The following is a 26140-nucleotide window of genomic DNA, read 5'->3' as shown; positions in this document are numbered from 1 at the left end:
GTTGCAAACCTCTTTAGGTCAGGAAGAAGAGAATGGTGTGCCAAAATAAACTATCCTACAGTTGAGGAATCGCCATGGATGAAATTATCATTACATTTTATATGCACTAGATGGAGACAATGTATAAACCCCAGTCAACAGTCTCACAAAGAGATAATATGGAAACGTATTGAATGATGCATTGAAACAACTTGATGGACAGTTTTATAACTACAGCTCCATAACAGTGTGCCCACCAGGCTGAGAGTAACACATACTTGCAGAGGTGAAAGCACCTACAGTTTTCCCTGGTTGCTATACTTGTGTATTGGAAGAAGGTCTTATGTACATGCACAAAGAGCAGAAGAGTGTTGTTTTTCTATTTGTGACTGGCTCCATTATAGATGTGTGTCTTATAGATGTGTGCCATTCATTAAAAAGTAAAGGACTGCAACCCTATAATACACACAAATATATACAACAAATGAAATACTATAAACACAGACATATAGGATGTTTTTATGTGGAGAAATAACTTTGCATTTCTGAAATATGTCCCCATTCAACTTTATTATAATGCATTCAAACCAGATATATTTGGCAGGTGCATTATTAGAGAAATAGTAAGTGAAGCAACATTCCACTGTAGAAATACTGTAGATCCATTATTTGAAATGTGGGGCAATAATGAAAATATGCTGCAGCCTACCTCAAGTTTGTACAATCATGACATAAATCTCTAGAATTTATTTACAACATGCCCTGACATGTCTTCAAATTGGCTACTCTGACTGAAAAATTGAACTTTCCACTCACTCTGCCCCCCTCCCTCTCTCTCTCCCCTCCCTCTTTTTCTCTCACTCTGTGTTTGAGTTCTTCCTATTTAAATAGCTTCGCAAGCAGAAATGTTAGTAGGCCTAGTTAGGACTGAAGTAGAATTATGATTTTTGGGAAACACTGAAGGCTAGGCCTAGGTGAGAAGGGGTGCTATTTGTTAAAAATAGCATTAGACCTACATGTATTATATTGTAAGAGTTTATAGGTTGTTAATAATCTCATACATTATTTACAGGTAATTTGTAAATGTTTATATGTTGTTATTGGTCAGGTCAATGTGGTTGCCCTAACAATTTAGGCCTAATCCACAACATTAATGATTTGACCTTTATTGTAACAATTTACAAACGTCTATAAACATCTTATGCGCTCTTTATAAACTGGTTATGAACCCTGCATAAACTCTCAACGTAAAAGGGTAGCAACTGCAGCCTATCTTATCCAAACTGTCCACTATAAAGTAGAGACAGTTTGCTCTCAGCCTCTCTCAGATTGTTAACTTTCTGGCACTGGCTTTCTCTCAAAAAACTGCAGACAGTCCGCCCGACCAATCCCAGAACAGCGGAGTGGCGTCATAGCATCTGCAGCGCATTTAGATGAAAGGGAATGTTGAGGGCTGTGCTCAACTTCAAACCCAAGCCTGGCATCAAACAGCGAACCCCCAGATAAACCAAACAAACAGACCAGGGATCGCATAGAGGGAGGCGGCGTTGGAAGCGCATTTCAAAGCAGAATAACAACACAACCAGATCTCGACGCCTTGCACTTTGCAAACTCTTTGCATTTCCACATTTTAATGAGCCCTCTATCTTGTATGCAATTGTATCGACATGTGAGGTTATTGTCATATGATCATAATGACCTGTTTGTAGCAGCAGTGTCCACCTTGTGGTTGCGCTTTGATGTAGGCCTAGTGGCCGATCAGAGATCAGATTACATGCTTTAGATCGCAGCTATTCCTGCCTTTGATCTCCGCTCTGATTTTGTCTTCAATCCGGGGATTCGCCTGGACTGGAGTAGCGCAGTTGAGCAAAGAGCACATCGCATGGCTGGAATGGTCTGGAGACCTATGCAGAACGCACAGGAGTGGATATCTGTCTGAAATTACACTCATTCAGGCAGGGAAAGGACAACTAAAGAACCCATCAGACTACAGCAGCACATACCAGGTAAAACGTGCAGAGGGCTGCAGTTGTTTTGTAACCAATATGATTTTGAGACATTCAACAAACTGAAACCATTAACACATATTTAGACTTTTGACAAGATCATTCTGTCATAGCCCTGGCTGGTTTGAGGAAGGATGAAGCATTATTGTCCTTGCTGATATATATCAACAAGCTCATAAAAAACATTGTTACAATGTTACAACATAGATGAATATGTTGCAAAGCTGGTATGTTGTGTCTATGTTGTGATTGGTCACTATGTCAACCTGTTTGGAGGAAAGTGGCTGAGAACAAATATAATTGACCTGCTCACGAGTATTGTGGTAATTTTCACTGGCCATACATTGGGCTTTTTGACAGCAATCCGAGGTTCCACAGTATTCCTTTATGTTAGTTTTTTTGTTGTTGAACAGAGAAGAAATTCACATCTTCATTCTATATCTTTCTCTCTTTTCCAGAGTCATTCTGCAGTAGCCCCTCAAAATGGCCTTGATACCTGGGCACATTTGGTTATTTCTACTGACGTTACATGTAATATACTCATCTCTGGTGAGTTCTTTCTGCTTTGAATTTACCCAACTAGTGTGATTCCAGGCCTTTGACAGGCCATTTATAGTCTGATCTGCGATCTGTAATGCCCACGTATAATAGACTCTGTAATAGTCTCCATTTTAAATTACTGTTGTCAGATCTGGCATGGACATCAATGTGTGGACGGACAGATGTAGTAGTCTACATAGTTTGAGGAGTAAAAGCCAGTGGGTGAAATAGTGGCACTATTGTAGGGGGATTATGCCGGCGCTGGACTCGGTCCACATGATCTCTTACTGATGAAAGGCGTGATGAAACGCAGGAATCACTAGCTGTTCAGTATCAAATGATTATTCCCTCCCAGGTTCCTGTAACGGCGGAGGAGGAGACCAGTGAATGCAGGGAACAGGAGTACAAGGATCAGCTTGGGAACTGTAAACCCTGCAAGCAGTGCGACGCCGGGCAGGAGCTATCAAAGGTTTGGAGCCTAATAATGTACGCTATATAGACAGTAAAACTCAGACATCAATAAATGATGACCTCCTTATGAGTGCCCTTAAATGTACTGCACTTTACATACAGACTTTAAAAATCTGTGGAAAATGTAGTTGGCCCAATGATTCCATCTCAGTTGAACGAGTTTATAGGATGCTTCATCACAGTTGAAAGGAAAACATTTATCACTGTTTCCCTTGATCTATAAAAAGGAAAGAGACTAAAACCATGATAATACTAGATACAAACAGACCACTTCAACTTCCTTGTAACATCCTAAACCTGAATAACCTCTGTATAAGATATACCCTTGGTAAAAAAAAACACAGCTTTTTTTCTGAAAGACAACTGTTCATGAATAGAATGGATTCCAGTGTTTAGAGAATAGTGAATGTTATCCAGGGGCCCAATGGCTTTTGTAGAACACAGACCGCTGTTTAATCAGTCACACCCATACTTCGACCCTCTGTTACTGAATGGATTCCATTGTTTTTTCCCAAGTTCCCTGTCCAAGTTATTGTCTCCATTGTTTGATGGAAACCATGCATAAACGTGCTGTACAGTGAGAGGGGTATGCCTTTTATCACTATTCTTGCCAAAGACATGGATGGTGCTCTGTGTGGGCTGTGTAGAAATGGGTTGGAAGGCCTTGAGCAACGTTAGTTTAGCAATGCTTTCCCTCCTACCACTTAATCATATGCTCAACTAAGAACAGGTAAAAAACCTTCCATGTTATACTAAATTTCCCTCTCATAAACATCTGTTGCACACATACTTGTCTACCAGGTTCCCTTTTATCTTGGTACACACAGACATGCAGTCAGTGGTGGTACGCTTCAGTGGGCCTCATGTTCCTCTGCCAGTTCAACAGTCATGAATACTCTGTGCCCTGGGGTCCTGGTTAATAATTGGCTGCCTCATTCATTCTAAGTGGTTGCGGGAAGCCATCTCACAGTGTAGGGAAGCTCCGAGCAGATAAATAGTGCACCTCAGTGGGGAGACTTTCTAATAAGGCTGATATATGGAATGTAATTATTAGAGGTCGACCGATTAATCGGAATGGCCGATTAATTAGGGCCAATTTCAAGTTTTCATAACAATCGGAAATCTGTATTTTTGGGCGCCGATTTGCCGATTATTATTATTATATATTTTTTTTACACCTTTATTTAACTAGGCAAGTCAGTTAAGAACACATTATTATTTTCAATGACGGCCTAGAAACGGTGGGTTAACTGCCTTGTTCAGGGGCAGAAAGACAGATTTTCACATTGTCAGCTCGGGGGATCCAATCTTGCAACCTTACAGTTAACTAGTCCAACGCAATAATGACCTGCCTCTCTCTCGTTGCACTCCACAAGGAGACTGCCTGTTACGCAAATGCAGTAAGCCAAGGTAAGTTGCTAGCTAGCATTAAACATAAAACATCATAATAACTAGTTAACTACACATGGTTGATGATATTACTAGATATTATCTAGCGTGTCCTGTGTTGCATATAATCTGACTGAGCATACAAGCATACAAGTATACAAGTATCTAAGTATCTGACTGAGCGGTGGTAAGCAGAAGCAGGCGCATAAACATTCATTCAAACAGCACTCTCTTCTTTGTGCATCAAGCATTTCGCTGTTTATGACTTCAAACCTATCAACTCCCGAGATGAGGCTGGTGTGACCGAAGTGAAATGGCTGGCTAGTTAGCGCGCGCTAATAGTGTTTCAAACTTCACTCGCTCTGAGCCTTGGGGTGGTTGTTTCCCTTGCTCTGCATGGGTAATGCTGCTTCGATGTTGTGGCTGTTGTCGTTGTGTTGCTGGTTCGAGCCCAGGGAGGAGCGAGGAGAGGGACGGAAGCTATATTGTTACACTGGCAATACTAAAGTGCCTATAAGAACATCCAATAGTCAAAGGTTAATGAAATACAAATGGTATAGAGGGAAATAGTCCTATAATAACTACAACCTAAAACTTCTTACCTGGGAATATTGAAGACTCATGTTAAACGGAACCACCAGCTTTCATATGTTCTCATGTTCTGAGCAAGGAATTGAAACGTTAGCTTGCACTTTTACGTTATTCTCCAACACTTTGTTTTTACATTATTTAAACCAAATTGAACATGTTTCATTATCTACTTGAGGCTAAATTGATTTTATTGATGTATTATATTAAGTTAAAATAAGTGTTAATTGAGTATTGTTGTAATTGTCATTATTACAAATACATTTTATTTTATTTAAATCGGCCGATTAATCAGTATCTGCTTTTTTGGTCCTCCAATAATCGGTATTGGTGTTGAAAAATCATAATCGGTAGACCTCTAGTAATTATACCAACTTCACAAACCTATTAGCTCTTCGTTCAGGGAACCACCCAAGCATCAGGGAAGTCCTTTATTAAAAAGTTGAACCCCGGGCCACCGGTAGTTTCAAGTGACAGATATAGCTAATATACGATTCACTCTGACCCAAGTGGTCTCGACAACAACCGTCATTAAAGTTTTGACCAGGGCCCAGGAACTTGGAGAACGAACAGAGGATGTAACGGCGTTCTTCGTTTGTCGAAAGAGAGTCGGACCGAAATGCAGCGTGGTGGTTACTCATGTCTTTAATGAAGAAAAGTGACGATACATGAAATAACTATAATAAATACAAAACAACAAACGGAACGTGAAACCTAATTACAGCCTATCTGGTGAAACTACACAGAGACAGGAACAATCACCCACGAAAGACAAAGCGAACTCAGGCTACCTAAATACGGTTCCCAATCAGAGGCAACGAGAAGCACCTGACTGCTGATTGAGAACCGCCTCAGGCAGCCAAGCCTATACAACACCCCTAATCAGCCGCGATCCCAAATACTACAAACCCCAATACGAAACACAACACACAAACCCATGTCACACCCTGGCCTGAACAAATAATTAAAGAAAACACAAAATACTAAGACCAAGGCGTGACAGAACCCCCCCCCCCCCCAAGGTGCGGACTCCCGGACGCACCTCAAAACCATAGGGAGGGTCCGGGTGGGCGTCTGTCCATGGTGGCGGCTCGGGACGTGGACCCCACTCCATAAATGTCATAGTTCCTCCCCTTCGCGTCCTGGGATAATCCACCCTCGCCGCCGACCATGGCCTAATAGTCCTCACCCAGAACCCCACAGAACTGAGGAGCAGCTCGTGACTGAGGGGCATCTCGGGACTGAGGGGCATCTCGGGACTGAGGGGCAGCTCGGGACTGAGGGGCAGCTCGGGACTGAGGGGCAGCTCGGGACTAAGGGGCAGCTCGGGACTGAGGGGCAGCTCGGGACTGAGGGGCAGCTCGGGACTGAGGGGCAGCTCGGGACTGAGGGGCAGCCCGGAACTGAGGGGCAGCCCGGAACTGAGGGGCAGCCCGGAACTGAGGGGAAGCCCAGTACTGAGAGGAAGCCCAGTACTGAGATGAAGCTCAGGTAGGTAGTAGGCTCCGGTAGATCCTGGCTGGCTGGCGGATCTGGAAGATTCTGGTTGACTAGCAGATCTGGAAGATTCTGGTTGACTAGCAGATCTGGAAGATTCTGGTTGACAGGCTGATCTGGAAGAATCTGGTTGACTGGCGGATCTAGCTGCTCTATGCAGACTGACAGCTCTGACTGCTCCATGCAGGCTGACAGCTCCTTGCAGACTGGCAGATCTGGCTGCTTCATGCAGACTGACAGCTCTGACTGCTCCATGCAGGCTGACAGCACCCTGCAGACTGGCAGCTCCTTGCAGACTGACAGCTCTGACTGCTCCATGCAGGCTGACAGCTCCTTGCAGACTGACAGCTCCTTGCAGACTGGCAGCTCCTTGCAGACTGGCAGCTCCTTGCAGACTGACAGCTCTGGCTGCTTCATGCAGACTGACAGCTCTGACTGCTCCATGCAGGCTGACAGCTCCTTGCAGACTGACAGCTCCTTGCAGACTGACAGCTCCCTGCAGACTGGCAGCTCCTTGCAGACTGACAGCTCTGACTGCTCCATGCAGGCTGACAGCTCCTTGCAGACTGACAGCTCCTTGCAGACTGGCAGCTCCTTGCAGACTGACAGCTCTGACTGCTCCATGCAGGCTGACAGCTCCTTGCAGACTGACAGCTCCCTGCAGACTGGCAGCTCCTTGCAGACTGACAGCTCTGACTGCTCCATGCAGGCTGACAGCTCCTTGCAGACTGACAGCTCCTTGCAGACTGGCAGCTCCTTGCAGACTGGCAGCTCCTTGCAGACTGGCAGCTCTGGCTGCTTCATGCAGACTGACAGCTCTGACTGCTCCATGCAGGCTGACAGCTCCTTGCAGACTGGCAGCTCCTTGCAGACTGACAGCTCCTTGCAGACTGACAGCTCCCTGCAGACTGGCAGCTCCTTGCAGACTGGCAGCTCCTTGCAGACTGGCAGTTCTGGCTGCTTCATGCAGACTGACAGCTCTAACTGCTCCATGCAGGTTGACAGCACCCTGCAGACTGGCAGCTCAGGCTGCTTCAAACAGGCAGGAGGCTCCGGCAGCGCTGTAGAGAAGAAAGGCTCTGATAGCGCTGAACAGGCGGGAGACTCCGACAGTGCAGGAGGGAAGGAAGGCTCTGGCTGTGCTGAACAGGCGGGAGACTCCGACAGAGCAGGAGAGAAGGAAAACGCTGGCTGCGCTGAACAGGCGGGAGACTCCGACAGCGCAGGAGAGGAGGAAAACGCTGGCTGCGCTGAACAGGCGGGAGACTCCGACAGCGCAGGAGAGGAGGAAAACGCTCGCTGCGCTGAACAGACAGGAGACTCCGACAGCGCAGGAGAGGAGGAAAACGATGGCTGCGCTGAACAGGCGGAAGACTCCGACAGCGCAGGAGGGAAGGAAGGCTCTGGCTGTGCTGAACAGGCGGGAGACTCCGACAGAGCAGGAGAGGCGAGGCGCACTGTAGGCCTGATGCGTGGTGCGGGCACTGGTGATACTGGAGCGAGGACACGCACAGGAAGCCTGGTGCGGGGAGCTGCTACCGGAGGACTGGTGTGTGGAGGTGGCTCTGGATAGACCGGACCGTGCAGGCGCACTGGAGCTCTTGAGCACCGAGCCTGCCCAAGCTTACCTGGCTCGATGCCCACTCTAGCCCGGCCAATACGAAGGGTTGTTATGCGCAGGTCTCCTACCTGGCATAGCCATACTCCCTGTAAGCCCCCCCCCCCCAATACATTTTTGGGGCCGACTCTCAGGCTTCCATCCGCGTCGCCGTGCTGCCTCCTCATACCAGCGCCTCTCTGCTTTAGCCGCCTCTAGTTCTTCCTTGGGACGGCGATATTCTCCAGGCTGAGCCCAGGGTCCTTTTCCGTCCAGTCCTCCTCCCATGTCCAATACTCCAAGTGATGCAGCCTCTCCCACTGCAACTGCTCTTCACGATTAGCAGGGAGAGTTGGCTCAGGTCTGACACCCGACTCAGCCACTCTCCCTCTGAGCCCCCCCCCCCAATACATTTTTGGGGGTGCTTTTCGGGTTTCCTTGCCAACCGTGTTCCCTCGTATCGTCGACTCTTATCTCCGGTTGCCTCTGCTCTCCTCAGTGCTTCCACCTGTTCCCATGGGAGGCGATCTCTTCCAGCCAGTATCTCCTCCCAAGTGTAACAACCTTTGCCATCCAATACGTCTTCCCATGTCCATTCCTCCTTTCGCTTTTCCTGCGGTCGCTGCCTGTTTCCACGCTGCTCGGTCCGTGTGTGGTGGGTGATTCTGTAACGGCGTTCTTCGTTTGTCGAAAGAGAGTCGGACCGAAATGCAGCGTGGTGGTTACTCATGTCTTTAATGAAGAAAAGTGACGATACATGAAATAACTATAATAAATACAAAACAACAAACGGAACGTGAAACCTAATTACAGCCTATCTGGTGAAACTACACAGAGACAGGAACAATCACCCACGAAAGACAAAGCGAACTCAGGCTACCTAAATACGGTTCCCAATCAGAGGCAACGAGAAGCACCTGACTGCTGATTGAGAACCGCCTCAGGCAGCCAAGCCTATACAACACCCCTAATCAGCCGCGATCCCAAATACTACAAACCCCAATACGAAACACAACACACAAACCCATGTCACACCCTGGCCTGAACAAATAATTAAAGAAAACACAAAATACTAAGACCAAGGCGTGACAGAGGATGGTATTTAAAGAGCTTCCTGGCCTTGAGTGTCAGATTGTTGGGAGCTCTTCTGAGTATCACACAAATCAAATCAAATAACATTTTATTAGTCACATGCGCTGAATACAACCTTACAGTGAAATGCTTACTTATGAGCCCCACAGCTCTCACTGGTGCACTGGTTTCCTCTGTTTATTAAATCCTCAAACGAAAGTTACACCTTGTCTTTCATTCAGCATTTCTTCACACTTGAGCAAATCTACAATTCATACATACATACAGTGGGGCAAAAAAGTATTTAGTCAGCCACCAATTGTGCAAGTTCTCCCACTTAAAAAGATGAGAGAGGCCTGTAATTGTCATCATAGGTACACTTCAACTATGACAGACAAAATGAGAAAAAAAATCCAGAAAATCCAGAAAATCACACCATAATTTGCAAATAAATTCATTAAAAATCCTACAATGTGATTTTCTGGATTTTTTTTCTCATTTTGTCTGTCATAGGTACCTATGATGAAAATTACATTGTAGGATTCTCTCATCTTTTTAAGTGTGAGAACTTGCACAATTGGTGGCTGACTAAATACTTTTTTGCCCCACTGTACGTACGTACGTACATACATACATACATACATACATACAGGAGTGACTGCCCCACATATAGTGCATGCATACTGGGAACTTTGCAGTGAGCCATTGGCAAAGAGGCAACATGTCTTTGATTTGTCGACACTAGACATTGAAAGAGTGTGGCAGTGTGTGGGGAACTTTAGATGGCACGCTGCATTAACAAACTCACATTGTTTCCCGAGCTTGTTCATTACTGGATCAGATGACTGGCCCCCCTGGAGACTCTTGTGATTCCCTGCTGATCTCTCCCCGTCTGAACATGCTTTAACCCCAGCCAACCAGCTCTCTCTTTTCCCTCCACATAGCTCTACATCTGTGCTGTTTTGCTTGGCATTCTCACCAAAAACTAGATCTGGAGATGGGAGTAAAATGAGACGAGTAAGCACTGGCTTTTGTGCTCACTTTGAGGCTAGATCATCCTAAGCCCATGGAAGTAATGACACACTTGAAAGCTAATTTGCCTATACCCATTAGCTCCATTTAAATGAGACTGTAGCATTATGTGATTCCTGGCTGCATCCCAAGATGGGATACCTTGACAGCATCTTTATTGTAAAAACAAAATGTGTTTCCATGCAATTATCTGAGATGTTTTCTCACATTAGACACCTGATCAGGTCAGGGTGTTAGACCTTGTTTTGATCCTTTGTTATTCATGCCAAAAGACTGAAAGAGATCATTTCTGGATGTTACAGCACTGCCTGGGTGGAGAGGGGACAAGTTGGTTGAGTGCTCCTTTTGTTCTGTGCCCTACCCTGGCCTGTGTACGTGGTAGCCCCTCTCCTGCCATGCATTGCCACATGGACAGAGTCTTTGCCAGCGCCCAGCTTTGTGGGGATCAATCCTCCTAGGGCCCCTTCATCTGGAAGTGGGACGATGATCCTCCATCCAAAACCACTCTAAACAGCTCTGGTCTGACTGCTTTGCAGCGGCTAGCCTTCCGTGGCATGCACCAGGAGAAACTCAGGCTCCAGGGTTCAACATCATCCACAAATCTAAATTCAAACCGTATTTCCTTCTCTCTGTTGTCATCATCATCCCCCTCCCCTCTCTCGCTCTCTCTCTCTCTCTCTCTCTCTCTCTCTCTCACCTTTCCACTGTTCCCTGCTCTGCTGGTGTGAAGGTCCTTATATGGAGAGCACACAACAACAGCTGCAGCCCTGCCCTAGCCCTCCTCTGGCTAGAGCCCAGGTCCAATGTCGTCTCATATGTTTGGCTGAAATGGCCAAATTCCTCTATCTTCTGCCCTGACTCTGTAGGGCCATAATGGGATCCCCTCTTTGCCTCCCTTATTTTTTTCTTTGCCAGTCTGCCCAACCCCTGGGCTCCTGTGCCCACATTCCAGGGCTACTGCATGCCCAGGCGGTGAAACAGGACACGGTCGTGGAGAGAAGTTCCCTGTTTGACTCTGACCTTCACGTTAATGATATATGACCCCGCGCGCCTGGGAATGCAGTGTGGTAACAGTGGTTTAACAGTGGATGGGGGCAGCTGCTGCAGACAATAAAATGACTGATGTCATTCCAGCAGGGTCCTTTTACTTGGCGTGGGATACGATGATCAGCAGGAATGTAAATGGAAATCAAGGTTGCCATCCTCTGGGTGCCAAATAAAGGAATCACATTAACACTAGACCTACTACATACACCTCATTATATATTTTTAAGACAGAACAGAAAAGGCTATATTCTCGTGTCTAGAGGAAAGTCATGAGAGTTTCTGTACAGGCTGGAATGAAAGGTAGCCTATGCATGAGAGAGAAAATAGAACTACTGGTACTCAGGCTGACTGGCAAAAACAATATAATGATATACTATATATATATATATTCTCGTGTCCCCATTTATTGAGGTGTACCCACGAATCCAATGGTAAACAGATACACTCAGTTTATTTAGATAATATATTCAGGGTGATAATATATCCAATATGGGTCTAGTAATTTTGCCATTTTGGATTCGCTATAGGGGTTAAAGCCTGACAACTAAGCTGGTTCCATATTAGATCACTCATTGAGTAATGAGATGCTGTGCTTTTTATGTGCAGGTCCCATTGTAGAGACCAGGAGAGGTTTTCAACTTCTTACGCTTGTGCACCTCTCCATAATCCCTGCCCCCTAGCTAACTGAAGCGTTGCCTACATACACTGGCCTCTCAATCACCAGGACACTGACTGAGTTGTTCCAGAAAGAACCAATCACACAAAACCCCAGCAATAAACTTGCAATAATACAACAGTGGGTGTCCCCGAGTGCCTTTTATCATTCAAATACTTGGCCATTCTGGGGCCTGCAGCGGAAGGCCCCTCATTGATTCTGAGAGAGTCAGGGGGATTATTGCCAGTGTAAGATGGACTCTCAAAAGATTCGGACCATTGTTCCCTTGCGGTCTTGGAAGCCAAGATCATTCTTTAATTCTAGACACCCTGGTATCCCACATTCAGAGCCTTTCTCCAGCTGCCCCCAGCCCCACCTCTCACCCGGGGGATTTCTCCTGTTAATCTATCCAGGAATGTGGCTTTGGTTATGGAGAGGATGCCCGGTGCGTGTCCTGCAGAAGCAACCGCTACAAAGAGGACCGGAGCCTGCAGAAGTGCAAGCCCTGCCTGGACTGTGGCCTGAACAACCGCTTCCAGAAGGGCAACTGTTCCACCACTAGCAATGCTGTGTGCGGAGACTGTCTGCCCGGGTGAGGGAGGGGCTTAATCTCTTACAACAACTACTCTACTTCTACTACTAGTGAACCACTACTCTGTTACTACAGATAATGGTCAAAGTATTGGTTCATTACCTCATACAATCAATTAAGCAGATTTATGAGAACTTTCATAATAATCCAATGCTATGTTGTGTTTAACAGGTTTTACAGGAAAACTAAGCTGAGCGGATTCCAAGATATGGAGTGCATACCATGTGGGGACCGTCCACCTCCATATGAGCCACACTGTGAGCACTCACACTCTCTTGTGTAACATCAGTTAATAAGTACTATCCGTAGCTTGAATGAGAAGTTGAGAACATCATTAATTGAGAAAACTATTGAACTCCATGCTAAAAGTACAGCCAAGACCCCAAGAACATGTCAGGCCATAAAGCCATAACAAAACACTATTTTATTTTTAAAAATATTTTTTTAAACCTTTATTTAACTAGGAGTCAGTTAAGAACAAATTCACATACTGTACCTTCATCGAAAACATGCCAGCACAAGGCCCTTAGAGTAATCAGAACCACAACCCCAATGGGTGGAGAAAAACATAGCTCATACAGTCTCATTGAGCCAGCCAACTATGTTTATTGCTCAAATAAATGCTTAGTTTTACAACCAGGCTCATAAATGTTGACATGGATACTGCTAGCATAATAGTCGGCCTTGCCAGAACTGGATTATTTTAGCTGGGACCATACAATACGACCCATCATCATCGCTCCATTCTCATGGACTGCCGAAAACCTTTTAAGTTAAAGTCTCCATCCACATATTTCAAGACAAAAAAGGAGCTGCAATGTTTCGAAATACACTATATATACAAAGGTATGTGGACACCCCTTCAAATGAGTGGATTTGGCTATTTCAGTCACACTAGCTGCTGACAGGTGTATAAAATCGAGCACAGCCATGCAATCTCCATAGACAAACACTGTCAGTAGAATGGCCTTTTTATGTTATTTTTTATTTCACCTTTATTTAACCAGGTAGGCTAGTTCAGAACAAGTTATCATTTACAACTGAGACCTGGCCAAGATAAAGCAAAGCAGTGCGACAAAAACAACAACACAACAACACATAAACAACCGTACAGTCAACAACACTAAATAAAATAAATATAGAAAAATCTATGTACAGTCTGTGCAAATGTCGAAGAGTAGGGAGGTAGGCAATAAATAGGCCCAAGAGACTAAAATAATTACAATTTAGCATTAATACTGGAGTGATAGATGTGCAGATGATGAATGTGCAAGTAGAGATACATACTGGGGAGCAAAAGAGCAAGAGGGTAAGTAATAATATGGGGATGAGGTAGTCAGTCGGGTGTGCTATTTACAGATTGGCTGTGTACAGGTACAGAGATCGGTAAGCTGCTCAGACAGCTGATGCTTAAAGTTAGGGAGAGAGATATAAGACTCCAGCTTCATACATTTTTGCAATTCGTTCCAATCATTGGCAGCAGAGAACTGGAAGGAAAGGCGGCCAAAGGAAGTGTTGGCTTTGGGGATGACTAGTGCAATATACCTGCTGGAGGGCGTGCTACGAGTGGGTGTTGCTATGGTGACCAGTGAGCTGAGATAAGGCGGGGCTTTACCTTGCAAAGACTCATAGATGACCTGGAGGCAGTGGGTTTGGTGATGGATTTGTAGTGAGGGCCAGCCAACGAGAGCATATATGTCACAGTGGTGGGTAGTATATGGGGCTTTGGTGATAAAACAGATGATAGACTAGATCCAGTTTGCTGAGTAGAGTGTTGGGGGCTATTTTGTAAATGACATCGCCGAAGTCAAGGATCGGTAGGATAGTCAGTTCTACGAGGGTATGTTTGACGGCATGAGTGAAGGAGGCTTTGTTGCTGGTCGATGAAGACGGCTGCACAATACTGTCTTTTATCGATTGCGGTTATGATATAGTTTAGGACCTTGAGCATGGCTGAGGTGCACCCATGACCAGCTCAGAAACCAGATTGGAGAAGGTACGGTGGGATTCGAAATGGTCGGTGATCTGTTTATTAACTTGGCTTTCGAAGATTTTAGAAAGGCAGGGCAGGATGGATATAGATCTATAACAGTTTGGGTCTAGGGTGTCTCCCCCTTTGAAGAGGGGGATGACCGTGGCAGCATTCCAATCTTTGGGGATCTCAGACGATACGAAAGAGAGATTGAATAGGCTAGTAATAGGGTTTGCAACAATTTCAGCGGATAATTTTAGAAAGAGAGGGTCCAGATTGTCTAGCCCAGGTGATTTGTAGGGTTCCAGATTTTGCAGTTCTCTCAGAACATCAGCTGTCTGGATTTGGGTGAAGGAGAAACGGGGGGGAGGGGGGGGGGGGGGGGGGGTTGCTGCAGGGGATGCTGAGATGTTGGCCAGGGTAGGGGTAGCCAGGTGGAAAGCATGACCAACCGTGGATAAATGCTTATTAAAATTATAGTAGATTTATCAGTGGTGACAGTGTTTCCTATCCTCAGTGCAGTGGGCAGCTGGGAGGAGGTTCTCTTATTCTCCATGGACTTTACAGTCTCCCAAACCTTTTTGGAATTAGTGCTACAGGAAGCAAATTTCTGTTTGAAAAAGATAGCCTTAGCTTTCCTAACTGACTGAGTATATTGGTTCCTGACTTCCTTGAAAAGTTGCATATTGTGGGGGCTATTCGATGCTAATGCAGAATGCCACAGGATGTTTTTGTGCTGGTCAAGGGCAGTCAAGTCTGGGGTGAACCAAGGGCTATATCTGTTCTTAGTTCTACATTTTTTGAATGTGGCATGCTTATTTAAGATGGAAAGGAAAGCACTTATGAAGAGGAACCAGGCATCCTCTACTGACGGGATAAGGTCAATATCCTTCCAGGATACCCGGGCCAGGTCGATTAGAAAGGCCTGCTCGCTGAAGTGTTTTAGGGCGCGTTTGACAGTGATGAGGGGTGGTCATTTGACCGCGGACCCAGTACGCACGCAGGCAATGAGGCAGTGATCGCTGAGATCCTGGTTGAAGACAGCAGAGGTGTATTTTGAGGGCAGGTTCGTCAGGATGATATCTAGGGTTGTACCTGGTAGGTTGTATTTAGGGTATTTAGGGATATTTAGGGTTGTACCTGGTAGGTTCTCAGCATTTCTTAAAGGTTTTTTTGTTCATAAAGAAGCGTATTTAATTCCAGTATGTAACGGTCGTCGGTGGAAGAAGGTGAGGACCAAAGCGCAGCGTGGTACTTGTTCATGTTATTTATTTAAACTGAACACTATCAAACAAAGAAACAAAAAGCACAAGCGAAACAGCTCCATCAGGTGCAAAGCACACTAAACAGAAAATAATCACCCACACCACACAGGTGGGAAAAGGCTACTTAAGTATGATTCTCAATCAGAGACAACAAACGACACCTGCGTCTGATTGAGAACCATAACAGGCCAAACACAAAACCACAACATAGAAAAAGGAACATAGACTACCCACCCAACTCACGCCCTGACCATACTAAAACAAAGACATAACAAAAGAACTAAGGTCAGAACGTGACACAGTAGGCTACTACTACATCTCGTTAGCCACCTTTTTCCGGCCATTACCAGTGGTTAAGTATAGCCTTGTCATTTTCGGCACTCACACAGAGAGAGTGGGTTAGCTAACTTATACCTTTGGTAATTGAGTGTGACTTCCTGATGCTTGTGGAGGCCACAGCTGTTCCTTGAGAAGGTTTGGCAGCCTGTGTGTATGAGCCGTCCAGCCAGGTCTAGCACCCCTCTGTTAGATAAATGAAGATGTCTCCAGGATATCAGACAACTTGAACTCACAAACTCAGTTTACATTTGCTCTTCCTGGAGATGTAAAAATGTTTGCTCAAATGTAGTATGTAAAGCTGTGTCCCACCCTCAATATGAGGTAGTTTTATTACTACCATTACGACCAAAATATTTATTTTCAAGCAATAACTATAAAGCATGCAGTATTAGTAAGAGAGTCTACATATGACTAAACATGACTGAACATGGGCCTTGGGACATCTAAGCTCTGTCTGTCTGTCTGTCTGTCTGCTTGCTTGCTTGCTTGTCTGTCTGCTTGTCTGTCTGCTTGTCTGTCTGTCTGTCTGTCTGCTTGCTTGTCTGTCTGCTTGTCTGGCTATCTGTCTGGCTTGCCATTTTGATTTTTGATTGCAGAGGCCCATGAAACAAAATGGCCATTGTGTCCCAGAGAGAGCAAAGCTACAGGGAGTCTCAGTGGAATGCTTCCAAATGTTTGAAAGTCTTCATATCTCTTCCTCCGGGTTTATCTTGTGGACGGTGGTGAAAACTTAAAGGGTAGATCATTCTAGCCATACTGGCCCTGGGCTAAGCTGCAGCTGTGTAGGATGGCACTTCAGTCTCCCAGCCAGTTTCTGGAGCAAAGTAAAAAATGAGATTGTGTTTTATGGACTCCTTCAGTTGCTTTAATGTATTTCCTCTGCTGTTGTTTTTATCTGTGTCATGGTAGAGTTGTATTAGTTGTCTGGCGAGAGGCCGACCGTATTCCCCCCAATCCCCAGCTCCAGAACCGTTTCGCCATTTTTTACTAATTTCAAACAGATTTACACCAAGGTCAAATGGGAATTTAGTCTGTTGGTTTGTTAATAGAAAAAACAACAATTGCTTTGGCTATAAGCTGTTTTTTGTTCTATCCCCTGACATTCCTTTTATATAAGTTGGAAGCTTAACAGTCAGATAAATATTTTTTGGCACTTCATATCAAATCAATTCTAAATGTATTTGTCACATGTGCCAAATACAACAGGTGTAGTAGACCTTACAGTGAAATGCTTACTTACAAGCACTTAACAGTTTTTTTCTTAAAACTGCATTGTTGGTTAAGTATTTACTAAAATAAACTGAAGTAAAAAAAGAAAAAAAAGAAACTAATAATTAAGGACCAACAATAAAATAACAGTAGCGAGGCTATATACAGAGGGTACTGGTACAGAGTCAATGTGTGGGGGCACAGGTTAGTCAAGGTAATTGAGGTAATATGTACATGTAGGTAGATGTAAAGTGACTATGCATGGATAATAAACAGAGAGTAGCAGCAGCGTAAAAATAGCAGATTGGGTGGGACAATGCAAATAGCCCGGGTAGCCATTTGATTAGTTGTTCAGGAGTCTTATGGCTTGGGGGTAGAATCTGCTAAGAAGCCTTTTGGACCTAGACTTGGCGCTCCGGTACCGCTTGCCATGTGGTAGCAGAGAGAACATTCTATGACTGGGGAGGCTGGAGTCTTTGGCAATTTTTTGGGCTTTCCTCTGACACCGCCTGGTATAGAGGTCCTGGATGGCAAGAAGCTTGGCCCCAGTGATTTACTGAGCCGTACGCACTACCCTCTGTAGTGCCTTGAAGTCGGAGGTCGAGCAGTTGCCATACCAGGCGATGATGCAATCAGTTCTCGTTGGTGCAGCTGTAGAACTTTTTGAGGATCTGAGGACCCATGCCAAATCGATATAGGCGTTGTTGTGCCCTCTTCACGACTGTCTTGGTGTGTTTGGACCATGATAGTTTGTTGGTGATGTAGACACCAAGGAACTTGAAGCTCCCAACCTGCTCCAATACAGCCCCGTTGATGAGAATGGGGGCGTGATCGGTCCTCCTTTTTCTTGTAGTCCATAACAATCTCCTTTGTCTCGATCACATTGAGGGAGAGGTTGTTATCTTGGCACTACATGGCCAGGTCTCTGACCTCCGACCTATAGGCTGTCTCATCGTCGTCTGCAAACTTAATGATGGTGTTGGAGCCGTGCTTGGCCATATCTCAAACCAGGATTTCACAGCATACACAAAAGGAAGTCAGTTCAATTTTGTTTGAAGCAATCCGATGCAAATTCCACAAGCGTACAGGTCAGCCTGTTGAAAGACAATGCAGACTCTTCATACAACTGTAACAGTTTTCCTAGAGATAGGGCATGTGGCCAGGGCTACTCAAGACCCTAAAACTCATGACCCAACTGATATCCATCCTCATTTCTCTCAATTTGTTACATTCAGACAACTTTATCTCAACCTTTCCTTCTACTTTCCTCACTTCAAAGGTCCTAGCCATGTCTCCTAACCACTGACTGTACAGCATTAGCAGCATGCAGGAAATGATCTAGATTGAGTTGCAAACCAACGCATGCCAAATGAGAGCAGTCAACCCTTCAAATCAACTCCACCAAAACAAAGTCACTCAAGAGCCAATCAAGACTTGACATGTGACGTGTTTATGCTCAGAGCAAAAAAACTCCTCACCACTGCCGTAATCATGTATCCTTGCAAATGTATAAAACCACAACTGCATAGCAATGCTAGTTTGTTTTTCTTGCAACACTAAAAGGGGTGTTGGCTGTATTTATGATAGGAAGATCTGTTTAGCCTAAGACAAACTCTTGGTTGTGGAGGGCTCATACCTCTTCGGCAATGGGAAGTCATTCCAGTCAAAATCTCCAAAGTTTCACAAATGATGTATGCAGATGGGGTCACCATTAGTTTTCAGAAGGGGCCATTCATACTTCCCACTTGGCAAAAACTGGTTGAATCAACATTGTTTCCACATCATTTCAACCCAAAAAAAGGAATGTGATGATGTTGAATCAATGTGGATAACTGATTTGAAAGAAATAATCAATGTAAGAGAATTTTGTATTTCTTTCAACTTACCTTACCATTTTTTTGTTGATTTCAAAACTAGACGTTGAACTGACGTATGTGCCCAGTGGGTTGGTGGTTCCCTGTCTCTTTGTGGCTTGTCATACATAAGGCCATGGCTTTAAGTTTGGCATTCCTAAAAGTCAACAGGGAGAGAGGAGAGCATATATCAAAACAAGCAGTTTATTGGCAGAGTGCGGTGTGTTGATACGATCAGCAAGTGAGGTCTCCTCAATGGGCCAGCCTAAATCTGTGTTTTCTGCAGCTTTTCTGGGAGTGATAAGGGCTGCCACTGGGCTGGGGTGTGGGGAAGACACAGCTGGCTGCAGAGGGGAGTGAGGAGGGCTGACTGGATCAGAGGTGGGACGGCTTTGACATTGGGTCTCAACAACTGTACAGTGGAAGAAAAAGTCTGAGAGGGTGTCTGCACCATGGTGAGAAAAAGATGTGCCTTGCTTGTGTAAGCATGGGTTTAGGTGTTCAGTCAAATCTTTCAGCAAGTCATTTTGGATTATTTTGATAGAGGATGTTTCAAAATGTTGATAGGAAGCACATTCCAATGATTTTTTAAAAAGTTGTTTGATTTAGTGGAGAATGTTACTGTATCCTCACAAAATCATGTCAACCTATATCAAGTTAAATTCCGCTATATAAACTGCTTCTTGTAATTTATGTATTTGCCTTGATGTGAGCAGTGCACTCCTGTTGACTCAATTGTCAAAATGGTTAGAAAACTGCACTTTTTGTCATAACAGTTTTGAAGACCTACAGTATCTCCTCTGAAACGTCCTAATCTTGTTTTAATAAGCCGTTATCACCTGTTTGTTTACAATGAAATATTTAAATGCTTATTTATTTAGCCCCCCGGGTCAAACTGAAATTTTAAGCTTCGCTGGCAGTTTGGGATTTTTTTCTTCCTCAGATGGAATGTACAAATACCCTTATCCCCTATCCTCTATCCCGCTGGAATATAAAACCATTGGCCAATGCTAAAGTAATGTTTACATTGCATAACAAAGGGCTCTTGAATTTGAAAAGGCCAAACCCACTTTGCTTTAGGATTTATGATTAATGTACTAAAAAGCTAACAGCGATTGAAGGGACCTATTGAAAAATATTTTTCAAATGAAAAAGATATTAAACAGATCTCACAACACAATAACTAGTTTCTCTATGGGGAGCGGGTAGCCAGTCACTTTTTCATAGTAGGACAATTATTACCTTAGGTATTTTGTATGTTCTCTATGTAAACCTACACTCCAACTATGCACAGGTCATAACTCACTTCAAATTCTATAAGAATGTCATTGTTGTGATGAGGGAGAGTAATATTGACCAAAAATTACAATCACAGATAATACAATCATACTTCTGTTGCTTGTTGAAATAATATCAGTGGCCTTATTGCACGTGTTTACCTTATGACTATTCGTCATGTACCAAATTATTCCTCAACAAAGTTTGTTTGCTTTGTTGAGGAATTAAGCAGATAGTTATATCCCATAAAGAATCATTACATTTTAGTCATTGAATCATAATTTAGCATCAGGAGATTGTATGTAATTTGTTATGACATCTGGCAAATTAAGCCCTGATGTTCCATATTCGTGGGAAAGTGTTTAATGAGAAGCTGTCCTCAAGGCCAGGTCCCTTGATGTGAGAGTGTGTGAACAGTTTGGGGTGGGGAGCCTAGACAGTGACATCAGATTTCCCTGGGGGCTAGCCTAGGACAGCACCAGCAGTTGCAGTAATGGGATAAACACACATGCACAAATGTGCACACACACACACACCAGGCTTGTTTCAAACGTCTGGCCAGACTGCACAGACTTAATGAGGGGCTGTCTGACTGGCATGAGAGGGCCTTGGGGTAGGGGGAAGAATGACTGTAATAACTCATCCTCTGGAGGGAGGGAGAGAGAACGAGCGAGAGAGAATCTACTCCAGGCTTTCTTCTTTGAGCCTCTGTCTCCTTGGAGGACTCAGTGGGTCAAAGACAGCTACTACATGCCAATAATAAACATAGACCTAGTAAGGAGACATAATTCAGGTGTAGAAAATTATGGCCAGATTGTACTAGCAAGGTTATGACACAGTCAACTCTAAAATGTAGTCGTTCTCAAACTAAACAGCTCAAAAAACATTTTATTTTCCCTTTTAAAACTTCCCTTGTAAATTCCCAAGTTATTATGTCAGAAGAACTACAGTGGTGACATTTGTTGATCATATTTACTGTCTCTCTCTCACCGTCTCTATCTCTGCCCCTGCAGGCAGCGGGCGGGTGAACCTGGTCCCCATCCCCCCGGTGGTGACCAGCCCTCGGGACATGGCCCTGGCAGCAGTCATCTGCAGCGCTCTGGCCACCGTGCTGCTGGCCCTACTCATCCTCTGTGTCATCTACTTCAAGAGACAGCTGCTGGAGAAGAAGCCCAGCGGTGAGTGACCAACTTGAGCTTGAAAGAAGTTATTACAATGTCGTGGAAATCTCAGTGTAGCACTGGAACCAACAGGTGGCTTTGCTATAGAAATATAGCAGGGGCTATCTTGCACTTGTTTAGGGTCTCCTTTATGAAAGTGTATTTTTGCCTCAGCATCTCTAAGGTCCCAGGATGGTCCATACAGTGGAGCAGAGTTGTCGTGCCTGGACCGACGGAGGCTCCATGATTTCCCTCAGCACCCATGCTGCCAATGTCACCACGGGCCAGGCCACACCTGTGGTAGGTCCTATTACTGGTGGGCTTCTACATTCACATCACTCTTTATGAGCCTTGGTTCTCAAGCCGTTCACTCTGTCAAGTTGTGTGGAGTCTTTGACTGTATCACTATGGTACTGGCATCGCTATATGCTGAGGTTTCTTGGCAAGGTGCTTTCTGATGGTTCGCGGTCGGTACACGTTTTTCCTGTGTGATCTCCAGGCCCAGTGCACCTGATCCCCTCCCTGTGCTGTGATGAAAGCTGCAGTTTGGGCCGAAGCAGAGACACCAGCCCCTTCCAGTCCCAGATCAGCCTTAACGAGGGGTGAGGAGCATGACACAACACCACTCACCTCACCTCCACTCAAAACCATTAACCACCATTAATTAACCACCGATCTACATCATTTAACATTGTTCAACACCATACACCATCATAATTCATCAACACCAATCAACATCTATTCTAGTACATGGATACCAAAATATGATAGTCAAAAGAACCAGTAAACAAGTACAGCAACTGATATTGCTTGACATCATGTCTCCTGGATTCCCAGAAAGACCTAGAAGTGTAGACAGACATACAGTAAACCATTTCTGTGGTGGATAATGTTTGCGAAACCAAACAACATTCCTTTACACACCTCTGGTTCAGAACAGGAAGAGAAACACGAACAAGGCCAAAAACAATCTTGTTATGGTGTTAACTTTGGGTCTGTTTGGGAGATTACTGTCAGAGAAGTGCCTCCCTGGGACTGTGGTTGGATCATTACAGCTGGGACTAGGAGAGATTTATGATGCTGACACGGCCTCCATTTTCCCCTACAGATGTGGCGTGAACCCCTGTGAGGAGAATGTTCTGGCCTATCTGAAAGCCCATCCAGAGCCCTGCATCTCCAGAGAGGCTGGCGAGACATGGCTGCTCATGCAGAACCCCAACTGTGCCGAGAGCTTGGGATCACCCTGCTGCAACCGAGAGGAAGACGAGGAAGAAGAGGAGGAGGGGTGCAGGTCAAGTGAGGACACACAGGAGAAATCAACTGAACAGGCTAGACAGAGCCAGGAGAAGACTGGTGCCCTGACAGAGGTCCTCCTTCCAAAGCATCAGCCATCTTCACTGGAAGGTCAGTGGTGTCTTGCTGTACTGTATGAACTTTAATGCAGACACACACAGAATGATCCTCATTGTAAATACAGTTTGAAATTGAGCGATGCTTGGTGTATAACATACTTCAGATGCTCACTTAGGGTAAGCTTTCCCAGTAGTTATACATGAACCAAGCCAATGAGTGATTAACAAACACAGTAACACACTATTCTTCACTGTGTCAAGAAAAGAGGAAAGTATACAAGTGCAAACACTATTAAGTAAAGAAGAATCACTGCTTCTCCTTCCCCTCAAAAACTATTTAGAATTCTTCTGCATAGCATACCTGTTTAATATGAAATTGGAACGATAACAAATGGTTGAGTCCATTAAAACAGATACACACTATTTATGGAAAAAGCTTCAGTGTATCTGCCAAATGGAGCTTCAGAGCCAAAGCAGATTGTCTGAACTGATGGAATCCAGTGAGTGAGCAGCAGAAGCACCAGCAAAACACAGTCAAGTAGAAAGCTACAACACAGAAGCATCAGGACAGAGGAGACATTCTGTGTCCTAACAGCATAGTTCAAACACACACAGGCATACACTTATTTTACCACAAATGTTGCACTCCCTTTGATTGGCAGGGACAGTGTTGTGTCCATGGAAACTGGGACTAGTCAAGAAGCAAAGAAAGGGCCAGGCAGCGATCCCAGCTGAGCTTTCTGATGTTGGGACTCGGTCCCTGCCTGACCTATGTTAGGTAGATAGATTACTAATGACCGTGTGTGCTTTTCTCCTCTCTCTTTTTCCAGGATGACATGGATTTATTTGGCTCGTGTTCCACCCTTGAACCGCCCTGGACCTGAAAACAGTCCAGAAAGATCCCGTTTCAGATTACACTAGCCCACAGACCAATTCCCAAAAAGTGTGTGGTACACAATCTCTTTCAAGCGGTTTGTGACCCACAACCTTTCGTCACACATCTGAAGGGACTATGTACAGTGCTGTGAAAAAGTATTTGCCCCCTTTCTAATTTTGCATATTTTTTATACTAAATGTTATCAGATCTTCAACCAAAACCCAATATTAGATAAAGGGAACCTAAGTGAACAAATAACACAGCAATCACATACTTATTTCATAAATAAAGTTATGCAACACCCAATGCCCCTGTGTACAGCAAAGCATCCCCAAACTATCACACTACCACCACCATGCTTGACCGTTGGTATAAGGTTCTTACTGTGAAATGCAGTGTTGGGTTTTTGCCAGGCATAATGGGACCGATGTTGTCTAAAAAGTTATACTTTTGACTCATCTGTCCAGAGAACAAGAGTCTTGATGATCATCCAGGTGCTTCTTAGCAAACTTGAGTCAACTTTTTGGACAAGATGGGTTCCATTATGTCTGGCGAAAACCAAACACTGCATTCCACAGTAAGAACCTCATACCAACTGTGTTCGTAATTTGATGGTTTGGGGATGCTTTGCTGCCTCAGGACATGGGCGACTTGCCTTAATAGAAGGAACCATGAATTCTGTTCTGTATCAGAGAATTCTACAGGAGAATGTCAGGTCATCCATCTGTGAGCTGAAGCTGCAGCTCAGCTGGGTCATGCAGCAAGACTATGATCCAAAACACACAATCAAGTCCACATGAAAATGGTTAGAAAGCAACAAATTTGAAGTTTTGGAATGGCCTAGTCAAAGTCCAGACCTAATCCCAATTGAGATGTTGTGGCAGGACTTGAAACGAGCAGTTCATGCTTGAAAACCCACAAATGTCGCTGAGTTAAAGCAGTTCTGCCTGCAGAAGTGGGCCAAAATTCCTCTACAGCGTTGTGAGAGACTGATCAACAAATAAAGGAAGCATTTGGTTGCAATCATGTGGCACAACCAGTTATTGAGTATAAGGGGCAATTACTTTTTCACACAGGGGAATTGGGTGTTGCAGAACTTTGTTAATTAAATAAAAAATTATCATTTTCTTGTTAATTGTAAATTCAGGTTCCCTTTATCTAATATTGGGTTTTGGTTGAAGATCTCATAATATTCCGTATAAAAAATATGCACAAATGTAGAAAATCAGAAAGGGGGCAAATACCTTTTCAAAGCACTGCAAATAAATGCTAACAAATGACTTCACGGCAAAATAAAGCACAAGAGCTGAGACTGAAAAGAAATCTATGCACAACGCGAGGTTGCCGGGCCAGAGGCTGATGTAATGAAGTTGAACGCATGCAAAATGATTGTTGACTGGTACAAAGTAAATAGATGCCTTCCCCTTTGTTTCTGATGTCTGCTTAAGTCGGTGACTAGCAGAATCGGTACCACAGTGTGACTGTGACTATTGATGTGTTTTGTCATGAAGTCGCTGTTACAAGTGAATAACTGGCAACGTCTCCTTAAAGGGCGTAAGAGAAGCATGTCAAAATGTACATCTGTGATTTCTGGTGCACATGGAAGACAATCTAGATAATACTGAACAAGTTAAGACAATGAGGAATGTTGTGTGTGATATCAAATTTGTTGTAGATATTGTAAAATAGAAAATAGGTTAATATTTTTGTAATGTAGACATGACTGACTAATGACAAATATGCCTGCTTTTTTCAGTTGTAGTATTGGTGGTTGTGCATATAGACTTTCATTTGATATATTTGTAAATAAACCACTTCAACAAGACAAACTAGGTGATTTTGATTGTTGTTCAAATGTCTCTAGTGACTCACATTGAAATGGCCCATCTTTAATCCTACACCAATTGCAAGACAACCTGCAATCATCACTACATCACAGACACTACATTCACTTCCGTATACAGTGGCGTCTCTCTGAAACTCAAGATATTACTTGCCACAAAATATTATGATTGAATTTGGTTCAAAACTAGATACGAGTAATGAAAATAAAGCTTCCATTAGTGATTTCATATTTAGGAATTTATTCATGGCTCTGTGCGATGTACAGTAGGCCTACATGTGGTTACAGCTACCCAGCTCACTCCCTTTGATAGCATGTTCACACCTTGATTAACCATCTGAAGTAAATCCCACCTTGATGGGCGATGCCCCAGGTCAGATATCAGTGCTAGGCAAGTAAGGACATTGTATGGGGAGCAGCTGCAGCCTCAGCCCCTGGTAATTAGAGGCAGAATCTGTTGAAACAGATGCAACAGCCGGTAGTACTTGATTTAGCTAGTCGTCACAGTCTGGATCACGCTCTGTGTGA

At 44.3% G+C, this 26140-nt stretch overlaps 1 protein-coding gene across 1 annotated transcript; it reads left to right on the top strand.

Annotated features, from left to right (window-relative positions):
- The first annotated feature begins 1333 nt into the window (after nt 1-1333).
- LOC109905783 (tumor necrosis factor receptor superfamily member 19-like) lies at nt 1334-25598 on the top strand. The gene is made up of 10 exons (XM_020503379.2): nt 1334-1985; nt 2444-2534; nt 2881-2994; nt 12286-12464; nt 12636-12721; nt 21394-21558; nt 21715-21840; nt 22040-22142; nt 22649-22944; nt 23723-25598. The coding sequence occupies exons 2-10, from the start codon at nt 2469-2471 to the stop codon at nt 23725-23727; spliced, it is 1140 nt and encodes a 379-aa protein (XP_020358968.1). The 5' UTR covers nt 1334-1985; nt 2444-2468; the 3' UTR covers nt 23728-25598.
- The last annotated feature ends 542 nt before the right edge of the window (nt 25599-26140 follow it).

This window comes from Oncorhynchus kisutch, linkage group LG15 (genome assembly GCF_002021735.2).
Source record: "Oncorhynchus kisutch isolate 150728-3 linkage group LG15, Okis_V2, whole genome shotgun sequence".
In the NCBI taxonomy this organism is placed as follows: domain Eukaryota; kingdom Metazoa; phylum Chordata; class Actinopteri; order Salmoniformes; family Salmonidae; genus Oncorhynchus; species Oncorhynchus kisutch.
This window is presented reverse-complemented; position numbering and strand designations above follow the sequence as displayed.

Bases quoted from the DNA above. Each gene is read 5' to 3' on its own strand.
- LOC109905783 (XM_020503379.2), top strand. From the start codon at position 2,469: ATGGCCTTGATACCTGGGCACATTTGGTTATTTCTACTGACGTTACAT. The intron at 2,535-2,880 runs GTGAGTTCTTTC...ATTCCCTCCCAG, and splicing joins ATGTAATATACTCATCTCTG to GTTCCTGTAACGGCGGAGGA. The intron at 12,722-21,393 runs GTGAGCACTCAC...CTGCCCCTGCAG, and splicing joins ACCTCCATATGAGCCACACT to GCAGCGGGCGGGTGAACCTG.